Source organism: Anoplophora glabripennis, unplaced genomic scaffold, assembly GCF_000390285.2.
Source record: "Anoplophora glabripennis isolate ALB-LARVAE unplaced genomic scaffold, Agla_2.0 scaffold386, whole genome shotgun sequence".
Classification (NCBI taxonomy): Eukaryota; Metazoa; Arthropoda; class Insecta; order Coleoptera; family Cerambycidae; genus Anoplophora; species Anoplophora glabripennis.
This window is the reverse complement of record NW_019416767.1, coordinates 297,874-320,976: the sequence shown is the minus strand read 5'-3', so window position 1 is coordinate 320,976 and position 23,103 is coordinate 297,874. Positions and strand designations below refer to the sequence as shown.

The following is a 23,103-nucleotide window of genomic DNA, read 5'->3' as shown; positions in this document are numbered from 1 at the left end:
TGTTACCATTTAAATTTACTCAAATAAAATAATAACTAAAAAAAGCGTTTGTAAAACATGCGTTTGCTGTTATTCTAACCCCACATTTTAAGAATTATTTTCACGTACTTATAAATAAAAGTAAACAATTTTATATGTAGGACTAAGCAAGTAAATGTTATAAGAATATTTACATGTGGAATTGTTTATAAACAAAAAAGTATTTTCGTAGATTTCAGTACCAAAAACCTTGATTGTTTTTTGCGCTTGTTTATTCGTTTTACTGTGGCGTCTTTGAAAATACCCAGATGGCGTGACATAACATTCCATTATTTGATAAGCTTTAGATTATTCAATTATTAAATGTTTGAAATTATTTGTCTTTGTGGAAAACACTATTTAAAGAATATGGCGCCCTTAATAGCAAATTCGGTTTTTCTAAGTATACGTTAAGGTCACCCTTAAGAGACCTGTATATGGTTATTATAATAAAACCATTATATTCAACACTCGCCGTCTCAAACAGGCATTCCTCACACACTCATCCTTAAAAGAGGAGCTCCGTTGGCGAATTGTTGAAGAATGTCGTTAGATAACGCCCGAAATCCTTTGAAATGTTCGTTGGGAAGTGGAGCAAAGATTATATTGTTGTATGAAAGCGGAGGGAAACCAATTTGAACATTTAATAAAATAACATACTTTCCATTCATTAATATTTTGTCTCATTCTTTAAGTGATGATTTTATTGTCATGTCCAAACCAAAATTCGAAAAGTTGTTTGTCGTGAGCAGAATTGAAAAGGCTTTAAATTGAGGGTGCCATTTAAAGTTTAAGAATATTTTATGCTCCTGTCTCAGGCGTAGCCTCCAAGACACCAATATTTACGCCATCACGTGTCCTCCTTGAAAAGAAAATCTACATGTCTCAGGTATTTTATTCTTTTATTTTAATTCTGATATTTTCCAGATGGGAAGTTTTAATTGGAACACCTTGTATATTCTGAACAGTAAATGAATCTATTTGGTCCTTTAGGTTTCTGAACACCTCAATGCTTTTTCAAAAATGAGGAATCTGGAGAATGAAAATAAATATGAAGAGAACGTTAGATCATTAAGGGAAGTTATGGGTACTATGCAACACCACGATGCTATCACTGGCACTGAGAAAGAACATGTTGCTGCAGACTATACCAGGATGTTGACGAAAGCTATTAGGGAAACCGAGAGCCATTTAGGAAAAGTATTGGGGTACAAATATAGTCACCGGGATATAACACACTTTTTACTTAATATCTAATATCTTTTCTATCGTTCTTATTTAAAACGTCCTTATTGGTGTTATTATTTTGTAAAAAAGTCCCAAAAAGTTTTATTTTCCAGTAATAATAATAGGTAATAATGTGAAATATCTTTCAGAAATCTGTTGAAAAAAGATGATGTGACTGACGACATAACGTTGCCGGTTTCGTCTTGCCTGCTTGCAAACATTAGTTCTTGTGAAAATGCGCTTAAGGACAAGTATATGGTGACGGTGTATAATCCACTTTCTAGATATGTGACGTATTACGTTCGTCTACCAGCTAAAAACGGCGCATACAATATAACTGGACCAGATGGTAACTATTACTATAATTCTTTATGAAATATATTTTTCTCGTGCAAAATAAGGCACGTATTATCTGCATTGGATCATTCGCTGCTGTATTTGAAATTCTTGTAAAGGTTGAAATGAAATTATTATTGCTGATGTTTGGATTTAACATACGAGGTCTGTTCACAAAATAACTGAACTTTATTGGCCCTTCAAAGTACTCCCCTCCGCTATTCACACATTTTTCTTACTGGTGTTTCCATTTGGCTAAGAAAAAAAATTGCAAGGAGCCAGATCTGGCGAGTACGGAACCATGAGTTGTCTCCCCACAGATCTGGTCTCTTTTTGCGGACTTTTTTAAGTAACCGTAGTAAAACGCCTTGATAGTATACACAGTTCACTGTTTCACCTTACGGCAAGAATACAAAATACACAATTCCATTAACGTCGAAAAAAGTGAGCATCACTTTGATATTAGATCGAGACTGACGTGCTTTCTCGTGGCGTAGAGATGACCTAATTAAGATGTTAACCTCTTCTGCAACATGGGAGTCATCAGTTGAAGTCGAAGACCTTCCTGGTCGGGGATCATCTTCGACCACTTTTAAATTGTGAAAACCATTCGTAACATGGCGTATGACCCAGAACATCATCGTCGTTGTTTCAGAAGTTGAAACATTTTGCGTGAAGATTTTCCTAAGTTTCACGCAAAATTTCACGTTGCATCATTGTTTCAGAAAATCGCTCATTTCAAAAATCCTCACTATCATTTAAATACATTGCATAACAATATCACGGAAACTAAAGTAGATACCAACAAACCAAGAACATGTGATTATAGATGAGGTTATGCCATAGACCTTATAAACTAGGTCTATGGATTATGCGCAACGTAATGCTGTCCACCACATATCGCTGAATATCTCTATTAGCGTGTAATTAAAAAAAGTTCGGTTATTTTCTGAGCAGAATTTTGAAGCATAAGCTGCATCTAAGTAATGCACCACAATAGCATTGTGCTGCATTTGAGTCTTTAATACTCAAATATTTGTACTGAGCAAAAAAACTACTACTATAACTCAAAATAAACATTAGTTATTCTGGAAGTAACAAACTTTTATTATTTTTTTCACAACCTTTTTTAGGACAGGAAATATACGACATAGTTAAAAATATGAACTATCCAATTGATTGTGACTCTTCTATTAGTGATGTTGACTTAATTTTTACTGCTAGGAACATTCCTCCTTTGGGTATCAAATATTACTATGTCGAAAAACTAAATGAATCATTCGATGTGCATTATAAATATGAAGTTGGAGAAGCTACTAAATATGGAACCGATGTACGTAAATATAAATTGTCATATTTTGTTCAAAGAAAATTAATCAAATAATAGGAATTGTTACAACAGCGCTTAGAGAAACTGTTTGTCTTGATTTTTTTTACGCTAATCCTCCTGATTTACTTGATTTACCTGTAAATAAACTTGTAGGTGCTCTTTACAAAATATCTTCAGCTTTTACGCAACTTTGCACCACTGCAGTACCTAATCTAAAATTATTTAAAAATCAGACCATTTATTTATCATTTAAAATCAACAGTGAAAATTAATTGGCAAATTTTTTATTCCACAAGCAATTTCAATACGTCTTAAATTTTAAAAAGGAGCCAGAAACTTAATTAATTTGAAACTTTGTTTAAATTTTTTTTCTATATTTATGAAATTTGACATAGTGAGGTTTTAAATGTTGATTAAGGTTAATAAAACAAATAACTTTTACAGTTTAAGTTCATTTAAAAAATATTCTACATTGTAAATTCATGAAAGTTGATATACTATGGTTTTTAAGTGTTGCAAATTACGGTTAATGAAGCAGAAATATAATTTAAATTTCTGCGAAACATTGAATGTGGTGTACACGTGACTAGCATGAAAAGTATAACATGATAGCAAAGTGTCTCCTACAGATTTAAATACATTCAAAATGACAGACGCAAATGTATCGTGAATTCATATAATTGCAAGTGATGGGATTTGACTTTAACCGCGTGGATCACTAATTCACAAGTATACACGGTTTTGGACCTGAGCAACCAAAAGCTGTTTATAAGGTAAATTCGGGGACTGAATCCAAATCAGCAGCCCGTTTTTTAAAATTGGTTCTAGTTTTCGAAATATTCAATAAATTCATTATTTTACTATTTTTGACCATTAACCGCCATTTATTGAATTAAAAAGTATAAATCAGAAATGAACAGAGGTTGAACTGAGTCTTTTATATTGCTTGGGATCTGTTTCACACTTTAGGGTCCAACAGTAGTCGCTCATCATGCCTTCGTCCCAAAATCCTTGGTATCGCCTTTCGATTTTCGCTATATCTTGATGTAGCCGCTCTCCTTGCTCGTCGCTCGTGACGCCCAAGTTTTGTGGGAAAAAATCAAGATGTGAATGCAGAAAATGTATCTTGAGAGACATTCTAGCTCCAATCTTGTGGTAATTCCGGATATTCATACCGTGCTAGTTTCTTTGCATTTATACCGACGACATTCATTGAGCAAAAGCAGCAATCATCTACGTGATTTTTCTGTTCTCTCCATAACGTTGGCACAAAAATGAAGAGTACATATTTTCACACTTGTGCAGCTTTGTTCTGCACGCGTTACAAAACAATTTCGGTACCCATGCAGCAAAACCAAAGTACTGCAAACACGCATCTTTGAGTGCATTTGTTATGAATTTTCCACGTTTTCCGAGCATATAACATCCACAAACGTAACAAAAACACTNTTTTCACACTTGTACAGCTTTGTTCTGCACGCGTTACAAAACAATTTCGGTACCCATGCAGCAAAACCAAAGTACTGCAAACACGCATCTTTGAGTGCATTTGTTATGAATTTTCCACGTTTTCCGAGCATATAACATCCACAAACGTAACAAAAACACTTTGAATCGACTCTGCGACGTTTTCTCTGCATTTTCACACGTTCCGAAGCACAATCACCAATCACAGTACAAAAACAAGTTCCAAAAGATGTTCGATGCAACGTGGTCAGCTGATAGCCGTTATAAGAGCACAGTACCGCCACCATACGCGAACTCGAAAACTAGAACCAATCTTGACACACGGATTGAAGATCTGAGTTCAGGGCACCAAATAACGTTAAGAATCGTTCTCATCTGCTCGGGTCCAAAAGTTGACCCGAATTTGTAAACTTGTGTTATTATTGGTAGTTCAAATAGATTAATTTTTTCGTACGAATGACTGAATAGCGAAATTCATTTTTTGTGTTTAATTAAACAGTTAATTCTTCAAAATTCAAATATTCGCCCAAATGGTAATTTATGAACCCTGAACAGCTTCTTTGATTAAATTCAAGCAACTTTAATAACAAGTTTTCAGCTAATTTAAACAACAAGGTCCTCAACTTTTTAAAGCCGGCTTCAGATGATGTAGTCTCTTGACGTCAAATACAAACAAATGCCATATCGTGTGGATGCTGCGTATCGTTACATTAGAGAACATGTCTTCATTTGACAAATATTCACTAAAGTCATGCAAACGACACACCAATAAAATGTACGCGATGTCTGCTACAACGATCATATCAGTAAGATTAATTTTCATAGGAATTCGTAATTTCTATATATTCGTAAAAAATGGCAAGTTTGTACTAGCGGTTGACTGCGTTTGCAGATCGTGCATAGAGCGTTTGGAGATATTTGAGGATATACATATTTGTCATGTGCAGACTATTGTATCCTATAGTACAAGACCCTAAGAATTCGAATCTAAAGTCAGAATTCCCAGATCAATTCGTGTTTTGACTCTTAACATCTAGACAGTTCGCTAGAAATCAGTTTTCGAGATTTCAAGTTGATTCAAATAGTCAGTGATTGGAAAAACACACGATTTCGCGATTTATTTACACCATAACCCTATAATCCTTTAAAAAGAGTGTAGAACCATGAAACTCCGGAGCTACATTATTGTGGGCTGGCAGGCTTCCTTAAGCCAATAATCCCACAACTTCGTAACTTCTTAACCATGCATGACCGCGAAACTTTATAGGAACACTAATCTCGTACGTCAGGGGTCCGAAACTACGTAACTGTTTCCACAACCCAATAACCCCATAACCTTATAACCCTTGGTGCGCAAAGATATACAACCATGAAACCCTTCGTAACCCCTTAATCTGGAGCAAGGTCTTGTAGACCCATGATCAGGGACTTACAGATTTGTATTACAGTCACCCAGGGTTTTTTCTCTTTGTATTTTCTTCGATGCTTCTCCATGTTCTACTGATTTCGCGATGGTGGTCTTCTCCTGAGGCAGGGTGTAAGGGGGCCTCTGCTGAGCCGGTGGCTACGAAGTCAGCGAGAATCCTTTTTTTGAAAGCGAACGCGATGCGCTTCTTCAGCCGTCTCAGTCCACACGGGGTCTGGCCGTACGTACCCGACTCACGTCGTGCCAGCGGAGCACGAAGCAAGTTTTTTTTATGGAATCGTCTTCTTCTTGCTTCCTTCGCTTCCTACAGGGCGTCTTATGGTCGCACCCCGTCGCTGGAACGAATGGCAGTGTCTTGGCTTTTCTGGGGTTAGGGGTAGGTATCGGTACTTCACCCTGTGCTAGGCCTCCCGGCGAGTCACTCCTATTCTTTTTTCTGTGGGCAAAAGCAGCCGTAAATACTAACTTCCACCTATGAAATCCCTTCGTTCTGGCATGCGCTTACCCGAATTATTAGTTTATAGTCTGCAATAAATATTACAGACTGTTCGAATTCTTTTATAACTGACTTCCCAAAATAAGAGAAGTTATACCACCTGCACCTGTTTTCCCTTGGTTTGTTGACGAATTCTTTTATGGAGTCAATGGTCTAGCCGGTGCTCAGACAACTGAGTCCTGATATACCTCAGTCAAGAGAATAAAATAGCAAAGCAAAAATAAACGGGACCTGGTAGGGCGGTTGATATGAAAGTTAAAGTCAAAGTTAAAAGTCGACCGTCGTACGTCGACACGAATTGACTCTATCTGTCCAGAGCAAGCGTTCAGTGACTATTTAAATGCTCGGCCGAACGGACGCACGACACTTCGACCAATGGTGTGCGTCCAAACAAAACTGGCTAAATTTGACCACTGAAAAGACACTGTTCCACCAAAATATGGACTGGTTCATGAACCAGAACAGAGTATCCGATAACATTTTGTATCCTGAATTGGAATTTAAAACCGGAATTCCCTGATCACTTCGTGTTTTAATCCAAACACATAGAAACTCCTCTAGAAAACGGTTTGCGAGTCAGTTATTGGAAAAACCTTAGAATTCAAGATCTAATTGCATCATGACCCTTTTAACTCCATAAGTTCATAACCTTATAACCCCACAACTTGTTATTTGAACCATTTTGATAGCAAAAACTTATTATGTCCTTTCAGTGTAAGCACAAGGAGAAAACGCCCGGGTGAGTGTAATACAAATCTGTATGCCTCAGATCATGGTTTACAGGCGCTTGCAAGCTCCGGGTTAAGGGATTACGAATTTATTTATAGCAGGGCTACAGACTCACAATTTCGTGGTCATACATAGCACACCTAAAATTACAAGGTTATTGGGTTTTGCAAGCCTGTCAACTCGCTGTCATGCAGTTTTGCTCTCCTGATGTATGAGATCTAAGTTCCTACAGAGGTTTGTGGTTGTATGTATACTCTCGCACATCTCGGAAAACGGGGTTACGGAGGTTATGGCGTTACGAAACTACGGGGTTATAATAATCAAGTCAGCTTGAAATCTCGAAAACCGCTTTCTACAGGAGTATCTTGATATTGGGCTCTAACAACGAACTAATCTGAGTATTCTTACTTTAGATTCGGATTCAGCGGGTCAATGTACTACAATGGGGATATACTGATCTGATCCACAGTTCAACCCACTTTTTCTTTTGTGGAGTTGCGTGATTTATTTAAGCTTTCTTATAACAATACCATTAAACAATTCCTATTTTTCAACTATTCTTTAGTATTTTACATTCTGGTTACCAGTAACTTTTTGCAGAGTGTTAGCTTTACCCTGGACAGCAACAATATGTTAGACTCTGTTACAATGAATAACAAAACTGTTAAAATCAGTCAAAAATTCCTAGCATACATTAGTAACAACGGATCGGGAGACTCCATTGCCTCTGGGGCTTACCTATTTCGACCAGTGAATGGTTCGGATGCATATAATATAAATTATTTTGAAAATGGCCAAGTGAATAAGACTACCGACGAAAAGGTGCCAGTAACTTACTACAATGGGAACTTAGTTGATGAAGTTATTCAAGTTTTCAATAAATGGTTAACACAAACTATAAGGGTATATAAAGGGGAGGATAATAACTTTATTGAATTTGATTGGGTGGTTGGTCCACTTGATAACGAAACTATGTAAGTATGATAAATATTTTTTCAGATATTATGCTAAATATTAAATGATAATATTATAATGCAAAGTACTACTTCAATTAAAACGTTTACATGTAGCATGTATTAATACAGCGTGTCCCATTAGCCTGCCAAATATTTTGATTACAATAAAACTTGATAGTACTTCTTTATCTGTTTAAAAAATTATGCCATCTTAAATATATTTAAATAGAAGGAATTCTATCAACGCTCTTAAGAACAATGACATGATTGCGCGACTAATGAAGCAGAAACCTTATATTCCCGTTTATTAGCTGACATTGGCTGTGTTCAGCGAATGGTCGGACCGGTCAAAATCGTTCAGCGGACAAATATTTCGTTGGTCAGTCCAATAAGCTGATTAGGATTATTGGGCAGATTTTAATACAGTTACTAAAGGCGGTTTGACTAAAGAAGTTTAACCGAACTAGTCCGACAATTCGCTGAACACAGCCATTATTAAGATAGGGCACCCTAAAATTTGATTGTTAAACTTTATAACTAGATTCTACATCCTAAAACAAGAAAAAATCTAATAAATATTGTTTAGAAATGATTCTTAAGAAGCTACAAATAATCAAATAATATCCATTAAATCTTGGACTAATTACTCAAGAATCATTGAAGATATAGACTTCAAACTCAAAGACTAATCAGTGACGCTAGAATTAGAATAGGTCCAAAAGATTTTAACTATAGGGGAAACAAACAACACTTTAAGGAAGCTTCTTTTACAAATTTGGGTAGACTATTTTCAATCAAAACTTCTGTTCCATCAGCGTGACAGTTGACAGTTCAAGGTTATTAAAATTGAAGAGCTATACGAAAGAACAACGCATTTTCATTGTTGAGCAATATTTTAAAAGTAATGAAAGTTTGGCAGCTACAGTTCGCAATTTTCATATAAACAAAATGGTTGGAATAGTGATTTAGCTTCTTCAACTGTGAAGAGATTAATTGAAAAATTCAGGAAGACTGGATCAATTAGTGATCTTAAATACTCTGGTCATCCTTCAACAAGTAGTTCAACACGAAACATCGAAGCAATTCGTGAAAATGTTGCTGAGAGTCCAGAAACATCAATTCAGCACCGTGGTCAGGAATTGAAAATTTTGAGAAGCCCTTTACAACGTATTTTCACGAAAGATTTGCATTTTCATTCTTACAAAGTTCAATTAACTCAAGAATTGAAGCCGACTGACCTCGCAGAGCAGAGAAAGTTCATTGAATGCATTATGGAACAACAAGTGCATGTTGATTTTTAGAATAAAATTATCTTCAGGGACGAGGGTCATTTTCATCTTGATGGCAAAATTGTATTTGTGCTTCAGAAAATCCACGAGTGATTGTTGAGAAACAAATATATCCATAACGTGTCACTGTTTGGTGTTAATTTTGGGCTGGAGGCATCATCGGACCATTCTTCTTCGAAAATGAGGCTGGTCAGGTAATAACAGTTAATGGTGCGCTATCGCGACATGATAATCCAGTTTTTTGTGCCTAAATTGCAAGATATGGATGTAGACGACATGTGGTTTCAACAAGGGGCTGCCACATACCATACAGCCCGATAAACAATCCAATTACTGCATGAGTCATTTCCTGGTCGTGTAATTTCCCATTTTGGTGATCAAAATTGGGTGCATAGATCATGCGATTTAATGCCGTTGGACCTTTTTCTTCGGAGTTTTTAGAAGTCTAAGGTTTATGCCAACAAGCTCACGACCACCCATGCCTTTAAGGAGGAAACTGAGCTGCATTTATGCTAAACGGTCATGGAAAATATCTATAAAAGAGTGCATATATGCCAACAAAACCGTGGAGGCCATTTACTCTATATGCCATTCTACAGGGTGTTAGGAATTTGACTGCCTTAATTTTAACAGACGAATATTACATTACAGTAAACAAAAAAACCTTATACGATAAGGGTTCTAAACTCGACCATTTCCGACAAAAAAATTATCAAAATCTCCAATTTGATGTAGAAAAGTTCGATTAATTAAGGAATATTGACATAACTGCGTGCATAGAATGCATTCGATAAAATTCATATCCAACAATGTGACAACGGTGCAGCAGTTTACTAACACGAGGTATTAAAAAAATGTCCAGCAACCATCAATACGCAAGTCAGTTGGTATCTGAATTCGACCATGTCGGAGTGTTTTTTGCGTACCACTATTTCCTTTTCTTGAGGTGTTTTCCAGCGAGCGCGCGAAAATTGGATTCGAAGGTGTCGTGAGTGCATTGAAAATGGTAGTGGACATTTTGAGCATATCATCTTTATTATCACGTAGAGGCGTATGTGTATATCCATTTCTTGGATTATACGCCTCTACCTGATAAGAGGATTATGTTGTAGCTTGTTTTGTACTTGTGCGTTTAAAAATTACTGACTTTTACTTTTTGGTAAGTACCTAAATTATTTTTAATACGTTTGATTATTTGGACGACGTGAATCTTTGGGTAATTTAATTACATAATTTTCAAATACGTAATTTGATTAAAAGTTAAATTCCTGTTTTAAGAGATTCATAATTACTAAAATTACATAATATGTGACAGCAGATTCCCTTCAGCATCAAACGACATTTCTTCGACAGATAAAATTTCCAAATCCCTAATTCAACTATCACTTGTTAGTTTACGCCCAAATTTTATTGTATCAACATTAAGTCTATATTTTCAGTAATTCTTGACTAATAGTCTGTGTTTCACATTCAGTTTTTAAAGAGCCTCAGGAATTGTTTTAAGAAAAAAATATATGTTTGTGTTTTATTTGGTGTTATGTGAGAAAAAAAAACGTTAAATTTATCATAATGTCGCTGCTACACCCTGTAGATAACTGTGTGTGTGTTTGAATGTGATACGAAGATATAAAATTTTTACACAGAAATAATATTACTGTGAAATCGTAACGATATTTTATACTGAAACTAATGAATAAATTTAAATCAAAAATAGTTGTGGGAATGCGGATGATAAAATATTTCCTGTAAAACAGTGACATCCTATATTAACATATCTTGTTTAGATAATAGCAATCATATAATAATATAATAGACACAAAGTTAATACGTAATTAGATTAGATGCTGATATTTGCTACTACACAGCAGTTGTTTTTTATGAATTCACTTAACCTTAATAATCCCAAATAAAGATAAAAAAATTAACAATAAAGATAATCTAATAGGTACTCAACTAATAAACTAAATACTTGTTATTTATAATATAGATTTTCCACTCAATAGGTATTGTATTTCAATGATATCTATGTGTTGTTTGTATTGTTGCAAATGATTAGATATGTATTTATAACTGTGCTTGTTGTAAACAACATTTATTTCAGTGACGTTGAATACAACCACGGAAAAGAGGTTATAACTAGATTTTATATCGACGACTTCGACAATGAGGTTTTCTACACTGATTCGAATGGAAGGGAAATGATTGAAAGAAAGAGAAATCATTACCCGTATAATAATTCAAGCTTCGAAGCAGTTACATCAAATTACTATCCTGTTACATCGAAAATAGTTATAAAAGACGAAGATAAAAATCTTCAGCTCGCCATTCTGAATGATAGGTCTCAGGGAGGCAGCAGTTTGTGGGGAGGAGAAATCGAGCTAATGGTTAGTATAAACTTTGGTCACATAATTGGTCTGCAGATAAATATTAAACACTGAGATAGTGTCCAATCCATTATTTTACCAGAACTACAGGATCAGATATGACATCTCTGTTTTCTAAATCCAATCATTCTGTAGTAAAATTGAAAATTATTTTATTATTAATATAGGCATTTCAAGAGTAGTTTTTTTAGATATTTGCCAATTTTCTTATTTAACAAGAATTTTTCATAGAAATGACTACTATATTAGCCATGTACACTGTACACTGTAAAAAAAAATTCACTCAATTTTACTCAATAATGTATCAATTTCTGTCTACACCCCATTGAGAGAAATTTTCACTCTGTTAGTATAAGTACAACTAAAATTTTATGAGTAAAACTATTGCAACAGAAGTGAGTGAATTTTAGTCAAATCCGAGTTTCTGCTAACTATCAAGTGATTTTTTATTCTATTCCGAGTATATAAAACCAATTATGAGTTGACTTTTCTCTAACATGATTTAAATTTAAGTATTATTGAGTAATTTTGTACTATTAAAATTTCCAAGGGGGACATTTAATTAATATCTGGATTTAATTAATATCTGGAGTACCTAGTTTTGCACCATTTCTCTTTAAATTTTAATTTAAATATCATCATCACACAGATCTGTTTTAGAGATAATATTTTATGTATCGATTAAAGAGAAATTGGTTAACTGATCGGACGAATAGATTACCATAACATACATTGTACAGTGCAGATACGTAAGTGTATGTAACTTAATATACAAGGGAATTTTTTTCGATGTTTAGTGTAGGGATCTGGAAAAGTAGCAGAGATACAAAAAAGTTTAAATGAGGAGATGTACAGTTTTATGATCCTTATTAAATGTGACTTCTATTTTTTGAAAAACGTCATGGCTGACTAGATATTTGGAAAAATTCGAATTCCATCAATTCCTTCAGATGCGTGTAGCTTCGTTGCTAATTATTTTACAAAAAAAAAAAATTAAATTACAATGTTTCAGGTTTTTGCAGTGTTAATAAGACAGTGTGAATAAATTCATTTGTCATTGTTGCGAGAAACAACTACTTCGAGGGCTATATGCCCCTATCGGCATTGAATTATACCTGCAACACCTAGTGCAATAGCTAGGATCGTTCGCCAGTTTAACCCACCAGACACAGACCGGTTTCAGACTTATTAGTCCCCATCAGCGCAAATGGCTCCATCAGCACGACAAGTTGCCATTTGCGCTCCCGCGTACAATGTATTTCCTTGTCGTGATGATACGACGCAAAACAGCTGGATCGTTCGTCGGTTGTCTCACCTATGGCACACTGATGGAAGACTAATAAGTCCAAAACCGGTCTGTATCTGGTGGGTTAAACTGGCAAAAGATCCTAGCTGTTGCACTATGTGTTGCGGGTATAATTTAATGCCAGTAGGGGTATATTGCCCTCGGAGTAGTTGTTTCTCGCAACACTGACAAATTAATTTGCTCACACTGTCTTTTTAACACTGCAAAAACCTGAAATATTGTAATTTAAAAATAAATAGCAACGAAGCTAAACGCATCTGAAGGAATTGACCCAATTCAGATTTTTCCAAATGACTAGATGTCTGCCATGACGTTTTTTCAAAAAATAAATAAAATAATTTAATTAGGATCATAAAACTGCATATATTTCCTCATTTAAGCTTTTTTATATCTCTGCTACTTTTCCAGATCCCTACACTAAACATCGAAAAAACTCACCCTGTATTCTTGTTTTTAATAGTTGTAATCAAACCACTACATTTAAACATAATTTTCACCAAAATAACCAGATTAACGGACACTTGTCCAGCACCACACTCCATACACCATGACACAAGATGACCCAATGGGGACGATGGGAATAGACAAAGACAACGCACGACAACCATAGAATGGGGTGGGGTCACTCATTAATGACATTTTTTACAGAATTTGTTTAACGGGTACCTATATTTGAGTGAGAGTACTCAGTTTTCGTTCAAATATGACTAAAATGATCAAATTGCTCAATATTAAGTGAAAATCCACTCCATACCTTTATACAGGGTAGGCCACCAGTAACGTCTCGGTCGCTAGGGACCAAACGGCAAATGTTACAGAAACCTATTTAGGTGGGTATGTGTAGGTTGATTACGGCTACATTTTAAAAATATTTTGAAATATACAGAGTGTCCAGGAAAAGAGTACCATATCAAAGTTATGTTTTTTTAAATGGAACACCCTGTATTTTACTGCATTTTTGAAAGCACCGTAAAAAAATAAGTGAACTTTATTAAAGGTTTTGCATACCTAGGACTTACAGTTTGTGAGATATTTCAATTTTAGTGAAAATGCAGGCATAGCGTAGAAATTTAATATTAGCAATAAAAAAATAATTTTAAGGAAGCAGGTTTGGAGAGTATATTTTAGATCCTTGAAGTTATAAATTGTTATATTTGTCATCACTTAGTATTATACAGGCTGTTCAAAAAACTGCTGAATACTTCTCTCAACTTTAAACAGCAATAACTTGGTTATTTTAAATGGAACACCCAGTATATTTTTACTTTGGGAGTTAGGAAATTTAAAACTCTTTCGAACTGTGTATAGGTTCTATATACCTATCTCTAACGGTATTGGAGATATTTGTGCCGTTTAGTTTTTTATCGATTTTTTTTTGTAAAATGTATCCACGTGTCTTTATCGAGGTCTTTACTGAATTGGTTTGGGTTCTTCTTGATGACGTCTCTTTAAATATATTGAGAAAATGAGGAAGCAATTAAATGGCGCACCTGCAAATTTTTCATATTCAGTGAGAAATTATTTAAATCGAAAATCCCTATCCCTACTAAAGATTTTCTGTATTTATTGTTTCAGGTTAGGTGTCATTTTTGTGGTTAATTCGTGATTTTACCCTTGATCTCTGATACTTATTTAATGGCTTCAATGCGAGCAAAGCGCGGATAGAAGCTAGTTTAGTAATAAATGGATAAGTGGGAATGGTGCATGTCAGTGGCCACGTAGGTGTCCAGACCTCACCGTAATGGACTTCTTTGTTGCGAGCTATATAAAAAATCTTGTATACAATGTTCCACCTATTACTTGCGATGATATTACAGGTATAGGGAAGAATTTGAGATGCATTTGCGTGAGAATATCGTTTGAAGATAGAATAAGATGCTGAATTCAGGAGAATGGTTATCAATTCGAACATCAATTAAAATTTTTCTTTGTTTTTTCTAAAAGTAGAAGTTCCTTTTATCATTATCATGAAAATATTCAAAAAAGTTTTCTAATAAAAAATATTATTTTATAAGCCGAATAATTATAAAAAGTTATTAATTTTGTATAAATATGTTTGTAGTAAGTAACTGAATTATTTATGAACATGAAAAATATTTATTAAAGAAAATTTTACTTTTAGAAGAAACAAAGAAAAATTTTAATAGATGTTCGAATTGATAACCATTCTCTTGAATACAGCATCTTATTCTATCTTCAAATGATATTCTCACGCAAATGCATCTCTAATCCTTCCCTCCAATATCATCGCAAGTAATAGGTGGAACATTGTATACAAGATTTTTTATATAGCTCGCAACAAAGAAGTCCATTACGGTGAGGTCTGGACACCTACGTGGCCACTGACATGCACCATTCCTACTTATCCATTTATTACTAAATTTTCGATTTAAATAATTTCTCACTGAATATGAAAAATTTGCAGGTGCGCCATCTAATTGCATCCTCATTTTTCTCAATATATTTAAAGAGACGTCATCAAGAAGAACCCAAACCAATTCAGTAAAGACCTCGATAAAGACACGTGGATACATCTTACAAAAAAAATCGATAAAAAACGAAACGGCACAAATATCTCCAATACCGTTAGAGATAGGTATAGGGAACCTATACACAGTTTGAAAGAGTTTTAAATTTCCCAACTCCCAAAGTAAAAATATACTGGGTGTTCCATTTAAAATAACCAAGTTATTGCTGTTTAAAGTTGAGAGAAGTATTCAGCAGTTTTTTGAACACCCTGTATAATACTAAGTGACGACAAATATAACAATTTATAACTTCAAGGATCTAAAATAGACCCTCCAAAGCTGCTTCCTTAAAATTATTTTTTTATTGCTAATATTAAATTTCTACGCTATGCCTGCATTTTCACTAAAATTGAAATATCTCACAAACTGTAAGTCCTAGGTATGCAGAACCTTTAATAAAGTTCACCTATTTTTTTACGGTGCTTTCAAAAATGCAGTAAAATACAGGGTGTTCCATTAAAAAAAACATAACTTTGTTATGGTACGCTTTTCCTGGACACCCTGTATATTTCAAAATATTTTTAAAATGTAGCCGTAATCAACCTACACGTATCCACTTAAACAGGTTTCTGTAACATTTGCCGTTTGGTCACTAGCGACCGAGGCGTTACTGGTGGCCCACCCTGTAGGTTTCACTCACAGCGATTTTTTTACAGTGTACCTATACTATTTCTCAAAAAAATAATATAAATGATATTTCATTGAAAATAGTTAATTTATCAATTTTCAAAAAAAGTAAAGCTCTGAAAGAATCATTTGTATATTCAAACCGCTCTAAGAAAAAATTACGTCTCTTTGTAAAATAAATGGAAACTGAATTAAAAATTTTAGATTGGTCGTTTGTATATATTTCCAATTTAATTGTATTTTTGCTGATTCTTAAAAATAAGGGAAATTCGCAAATGTCTTAAGAAGATTAACCCTTCTAGTGCCTGTAACAAAAGAAAAATAATTTAATTTGACAAACGGAGCAAAAGAAATAGGGCAGGGGTCGGCAAATAATTTTAGGTGGGATCCGAATACTTTTGAAAATGTTTAACGAGGTCCAGAAAAAAACCACATTTCTTATTTTTTATTTTAATTTGGATTCTTTAATCTGCTTACTAACCATTAAGAACTCAAAACACTCACACAATTGTAAATACTAGAAAAAATGATAAGATTGGCACTTAAACGTAAAAAACATTTTTTAAATAATTTTTAAAAAAATGTTTGGCGGTCCAGTATTTGACCTTCCGCGGTCCGGACCTGGACCGCGGTCCGCCAGTTGCCGACCCTTGAAATAGGGTGTTTGATGGGAAATTAAAGAAAGAATCGGGGTTTGATAGAACGTAACTGAAGAAATACAGCATTTGGTATGACAAATTCAAAATCACTTTTATTCTTGTAGATACAACTATGATCTGACGCTGTGTCAAAATAAAATGCAAATCTATTATCGTGAAAAGTTAAGATCCTATCAATTATCTGCTATTTGTTTTATAAATCAACTGCAAATATATTTTTTAATTTAAAATACAGAATATAGAAAAAATAAATGTGGATCTAGTTCGTTCTAACTGTTCTAATAGTCCAATTAACTAAGCCTTTAAATCGAAAATTTTGCCAACTTGGCTGAATTTTTGATATGAGTTAGTTTAAGGTATATTATAACAATAAGTGAGAGTAATTTTTTGTTCAACCCCCGGCCAAGGGTGGAAAAAGATAAAACAAAAGGCTTTTTCAAGATAACTCAAAAAGGGTAAGAGCTAGAAAAAATTCTACATAAAAATGGCCTCTTAACTTTTTCTTGTACTATTACAATTAACAGAGTTAGGGAGGCTAGAAGTTAAGGGAAGATTTCAGAAATTTAAAAAAAATCATAACAAACAGAAAAATGATTGAATTTTGTAATTTTTTTTTCAATCTGCTCTAAAATATGTAACTTTTCTTTTCAGAGAAATAGATATATTTTTTAATTTTTAATAAGAAAGTTATAACAAAAAATCAAATTTTTAATCGTTAATTTTAATGATTTAACAAAATTAAATTTCTGAAATCTTCCCTTAACTTCTAGCCTCCCTAACTCTGTTAATTTTAATAGTACAAGAAAAAGCTAAGAGACCATTTTTATGTAGAATTGTCTGCTTTACAACTTTCATGAAAAACTTTTTTTCTAGCTCTTACCCTTTTTGAGTTATCTTGAAAAAGCCCTTTGTTTTATCTTTTTCCACCCTTGGCCGGGGGTTGAACAAAAAATTACTCTCACTTATTGTTATAATATACCTTAAACTAACTCATATCAAAAATTCAGCCAAGTTGACAAAATTTCGATTTAAAGGCTTAGTTAATTGGACTATAAGCATAGTGTCAGAGATACTAAACAATTTATTAACTTGTATACAGGCTGTAAATTTAGTGCAAAATTATCCTGTATCTTTGAGAATATTACATATTACGATTAGAGAAGTTTTAATTGTTGAATGCATTTTAAAAATACTTTTTACTTTGCAAACAGTCATATCGATATATAATATAGAATGTTAAACAATCCGCAAACATGCATTAGAATTACTGAATGTTATATGTCGTCACAGATTCATAGAAGAACATTAAAGGATGATTACAAAGGAGTTGAGGAACCTTTACAGGAAATGGAATATGGAAAATATTTAACTGTTAGAGGACAACATTATTTAATTTTGGGTTCAGCAACGAGCAATGGCAAGTATTTACCCTTCTTTTCTGCTTCCACATTGGTACGTAACTGTGATAAAATACAACAGTGTACTCGAAATAGTAAATAGAAACTTCATATTTATCTTTGAGTCATTTCTGTTGTACTGAATGTGATGTGAAACCTCTAATTTTTGATAGAATAGAAATTGTTTTTTTAACCATCGTTTAAGTTTATTCTTTTAATAAAATTCAACTGAACTGTAACTTAATACTTCTAAGGTACAACGAAAAAGAGTACATCGGTTCAGGAACGTGAATTGGCACTGAAGAAATTGCTTCAACCCTGGATCTTAGTTGGAGATGCAACATCAGATGAGTGGGATGTGAATACCGTTTCAAAGAAAATCAATTTCGAAGTATGTGTATCTGGAGATGTTATTTTATCTATTGCAATTATTGATAATTTGATTTTTAGTGGACTGGACTTAAAACTGCACTTCCGGATAACGTAAATATTTTAAATTTACAACCATGGAAAGACAGATCATATATTCTTAGGTTGGAAAATATCATTGCAAAGACAGAAGATCCTAATTATTCAAAGGGAGTCACGGTGGATATCGCAGTGAGTATATTTTTATTATGTTTTTGTCAATAATTTTTTTATTTTTTTAAGTAAAAAACAACTTGTATCTATACAAAACATGGTTATCGGAATTCATTATTAAGCAAAAAGTTATGTTCTTGCTTAATTCTAAAATGCGTTCACTGTGAAAAATGTAAGAGTTTGTTGTAAAATTGAGTATTCAACTGGACCATTTCCAAAATAATTCTTTTCTTTAAACTGATATTGCGGAAAACAACTACTCTGATGATAACATGCCCCGACCATAGTTGGATTACACCTACAACATCTAGCAAACAGATAAAATCATTGGTCAGCAGAATCCCCAGACATATACCGGTTTCGAACTTATTAGTTCTAATCAGTATATCATATGTGGACTACCGAGAAATGATCCAGCTGTTTTGGTGTCGTAATATGGAACGAGTGTAGATGATATACAGGGTGTGCTATTTACCAATCCCGCTGCCAATGTCTCCCAAATGAAGAAATTTATTTTAGTTCCGGAAACTGGGGTTGTTAAGTCCTTCGAATAGTTTCAAATTGCTGTTAGAATGGTTAGTTCAAATCTTTCCATATAGATGGCGTGGCGATACTAAAAAATTTGTTGATTCCTGGAACGTGGAAATACGGTCCATTTGAAAGATCGTTAAATTTTAAGTAATTTTTGTAATTTAAAGTTTTTCCCAATATTTACTTGTTTTCGAGACATGTCGACTTAAATATGTATTGTATGATCTAAAAGGAAAATCTATTATTTTCTTTAAATCACACTGAGGCGAAATATTATTTTAAAATATTGTTATAATGGCTTTATACACCACATACTAACTAACAAACAATAAATTATAAAAAAAACAAATGATCAACTACAGAAAAAAATTGTACGATGGTAAATTTTATAAGGGGCAGAGATGAACCGTATTTTATAAAAATATCATTAAAAAATTCAGTTATATGTGGCTCATGTCATTTGTTTAAAATAAAACGTGACATTACACATATTAATTTTCCAATAGTTACAGTTTTATCAGCTTGCGTCTTTCAATTTAACTATACTAGTTATAAGATTTACCATTGTACATTTTTGTATGTAGTTGATCATTTGTTTTTTTTATAATTTATTGTTTGTTAGTTAGTATGTGGTGCGAATAAAGCCATTATAACAATATTTTAAAATAATATTTTGTCTCAGTGTGATTTAAGTAAAATAATAGATTTTCGTGTTACATCGTACGTTGCATATTGAAGTCGACATGTCTCGAAAATAAGTAAGTATTGGGAAAAACTTTATATTATAAAAATTACGATCTTTCAGATGGACTGCATTTTCACATTCCAGGGACAAAAAAATTTTTAGTATCGCCACGCCATCTATACAGAAAGATTTGAACTAACAATTCTAACTGCAATTTGAAGCTATTCGAGGGACCTAACAACCCCAGTTTCCGGAACTAAAACTATACAGAAAGATTTGAACTAACAATTCTAACTGCAATTTGAAGCTATTCGAGGGACCTAACAACCCCAGTTTCCGAAACTAAAATAAATATCTTCATTTCGGAGATATTGGCAGCGGGAGTATTAAATGGTTCATCAATTATGTAATATTCATATCCACTTTATTATTTGTTTCCTGGTTTATACAGGGTCGGGATGAATGACGCATACATTTTAAATTTTGTTGTTTTAATTAGTGACTAAATTTTTAATCAAAAACCAAACAAAAGGTTTTTGAGAAAACAAGGACATTTTATTTTTTTAAAATTACATCATTTAAATGACTCACTCCACGCTGCTGGCACCTTTGAAATCCAATATGAAAATTTTGCTTCACCCGCGACGACATTTGAATTGGGACTGCGTTAATCTCCTTCCGAATATTATTTTTCAGTTCGTTCAAAGTTTGCGATCGATTAGAAAACAATTTTGACTTTAAGTAGCCCCATAAAAAGAAATCACAAGCAGAGACGCTATGACGTGGTAATTCTTGCAATTGCTGGGGATTCTCCGTCGCCTAATAACGAAATAATAATAATCTGACAGATGAAGATGAACTTCATTATCAGCAACGCACCGAAACGCTCGCAAAAGTCAACACGTGTTCCAAAATCTTGTAGCAGAACATTCGTACGATTTGAATTTTGTAGGGATGGAAATGTAAGTCTTTCAGAATGTGGCGATACGGTTTGAAATATTGAGTGCTAATGCTTGTTGTTGCTAATGTTTAGGATGTAACACAGCTGCCCTTACCCTTAAAGCATTTTCAAGTGTGCGTACGGAACAAGTTCTTCCTTTTGATTTTTCTCTGGCACATGAAGCAGTAGGTACTGCGAAACTCTTTTTTACTCACTTTCTAATTGTTATTCGACTTGGATCTCGGGGATTTAAATTAAAGTTACACTGAAATAGACGCTGGGTGGTTACAATAGAATTGTTAATCTTAGAAGAAATTTCAACCGCAGAGAAACGTTGAATAGTTGGCCAACGCTCCATATTCTACTTCTAACTAAACTCTTAAAGTCTTAAGTCTCATTTATCGCGAAAGCATGGCGACTTGATTTGAATTCGTGTCTCACTATATTATGAAATGAACTAACTTTGAAAATGGATCATTCTGCCTATCTTTGTAGTTGTTTTTGTAGTTTTGCTTTATATATCTTTCATGTTTTCTCGGTACACATATATTTATTATTGCTTTTCCATTATTATTTTACAAATCTCTTATTTCTTTATGAATTTCTTTCTTCAAATAGTTGTTTCAGTATTACATATTTTTCCCGTTACTCCTATCCATTATATTATTTCCTGATCTATTTACTTTATTCTTTTTGCTTCCCGATAACACAGGTCAACAAGGGTCAAGAAGCAGACACACTAATATGTATTCCCGAAGGATTTTGGTGCGCTGAATCCGAATCTGGCCGCAGAATTGCTCTATCACGTCAGGTTTTTGAGATATCCTAACCTAAAAGTTCAAAAAACATTGTTTTTCGTCATGTTTGAGGTTATGTAGGAATGCCATCTATTCTTAAAAAAAAAATACATATAATTTAAAAGTACAAGGCTCCCTCTTTCGAATGCCTTTGAGTTTGCGCAAATATATTTTTTTTTTTTGTTGAGATATCACATGTTGAAATTTTTAAATTTCTCAGTTTCTTAATATGCGAAATTCTACTAAGGATCCCTTAGATGTCAAAAAGTTGATTGCAGTTCAGAAGCTTCATACTCAGAAACCTTCAATACATACGAACTCAAACTCACAAACTCCTAATCCACAGACGCACAAATCCCAAATCCACAATCCCTAAACCCACAAACCTTAATCCCACAAAACCCGAACCTACAAACTCCAAGATTACAAACCCCAAACCCACCAACTCCAAATCCACAAACCGTATGGGTATGAAGCACCTAAATCCTTCGGAAATATACAGGGTGAGACATTAATAATGGTACACAGCTTAATGGCATATTGTTAACGTCAAAATATAGTGATTGAGCCAAACATGCCTTAATCAATTTAATTCCCGTCGAATCTCAAAAACTTAAAATGTCTGTATCTCGAACACAGTTACGTTTATCGACTTTTAACAAGTATACCTTTTTTATTTAGAATTGAACGTAGTTCAACAATTTCTAGTTAAAAAATACAAAATGTAAAATATAAAACTTAGACATATTTTTACATTGACAGGACAGTACAACTAGCGCCCCCTAGACGTGACCCCAACACTATTTGCATATTCGTATTTGCCACCTCAAAAAACGTAAAACTACAAATTTTCAATACAATCGGTCCATACATAATTAAAATATAGATATAAAAAGAAAATATTTTTTCAACTTTAACACCCTGTAGAACGAAAATGAGCAACAATTGATTAAGGCATGTTTGGCTCAATCGCTATATTTTGACATTAACAATCTGCTATTAAGCTGTGTACCATTATTAATTACTCACCCTGTATATTCAAGTTTCTGCTTCCAAAAAAATGTTAAATTTTGTTGGTCTGTGTAATATTTTTTTTTATTTTCTCTTCCTAAGTGCTACTTTATTATTTAATTATAATATACTAAATTTGCTTTTAGGATCTCTTTTCGCCCTACACCATTAGTTCCATACGTGAAACAAAGCTTGCAGCTAACGACTGGTTATCAGACACAGAATCTTCACCAAGTTTTAAATGGATCAGAAAATCTTCACAGAACATTGACACAAATATTTTATTAACACCTATGCAGATTAGAACGTTTATTGTAGAATTTAAAGAATAATTATGTAATAAATACTACAAGAACTTGGAAAATAAATCGTACGCAGTGTC

The 23,103-nt window shown here is 33.6% G+C and overlaps 1 protein-coding gene across 1 annotated transcript in view; it reads left to right on the top strand.

The window, feature by feature from the left end:
* The window catches only part of LOC108910287 (lysosomal alpha-mannosidase), a 33,365-nt gene extending 10,262 nt beyond the window's left edge, over window positions 1-23,103 (top strand). Inside the window, exons 9-17 of the mRNA XM_018714850.1 lie at window positions 1,012-1,226; window positions 1,395-1,594; window positions 2,715-2,914; window positions 7,630-8,003; window positions 11,376-11,658; window positions 18,069-18,195; window positions 18,430-18,566; window positions 18,626-18,775; window positions 22,868-23,103. Of these exons, the coding sequence (XP_018570366.1) occupies window positions 1,012-1,226; window positions 1,395-1,594; window positions 2,715-2,914; window positions 7,630-8,003; window positions 11,376-11,658; window positions 18,069-18,195; window positions 18,430-18,566; window positions 18,626-18,775; window positions 22,868-23,053 (1,872 nt within the window). The 3' untranslated portion in view covers window positions 23,054-23,103. The remainder of the gene's footprint in view (window positions 1-1,011; window positions 1,227-1,394; window positions 1,595-2,714; window positions 2,915-7,629; window positions 8,004-11,375; window positions 11,659-18,068; window positions 18,196-18,429; window positions 18,567-18,625; window positions 18,776-22,867) is intronic.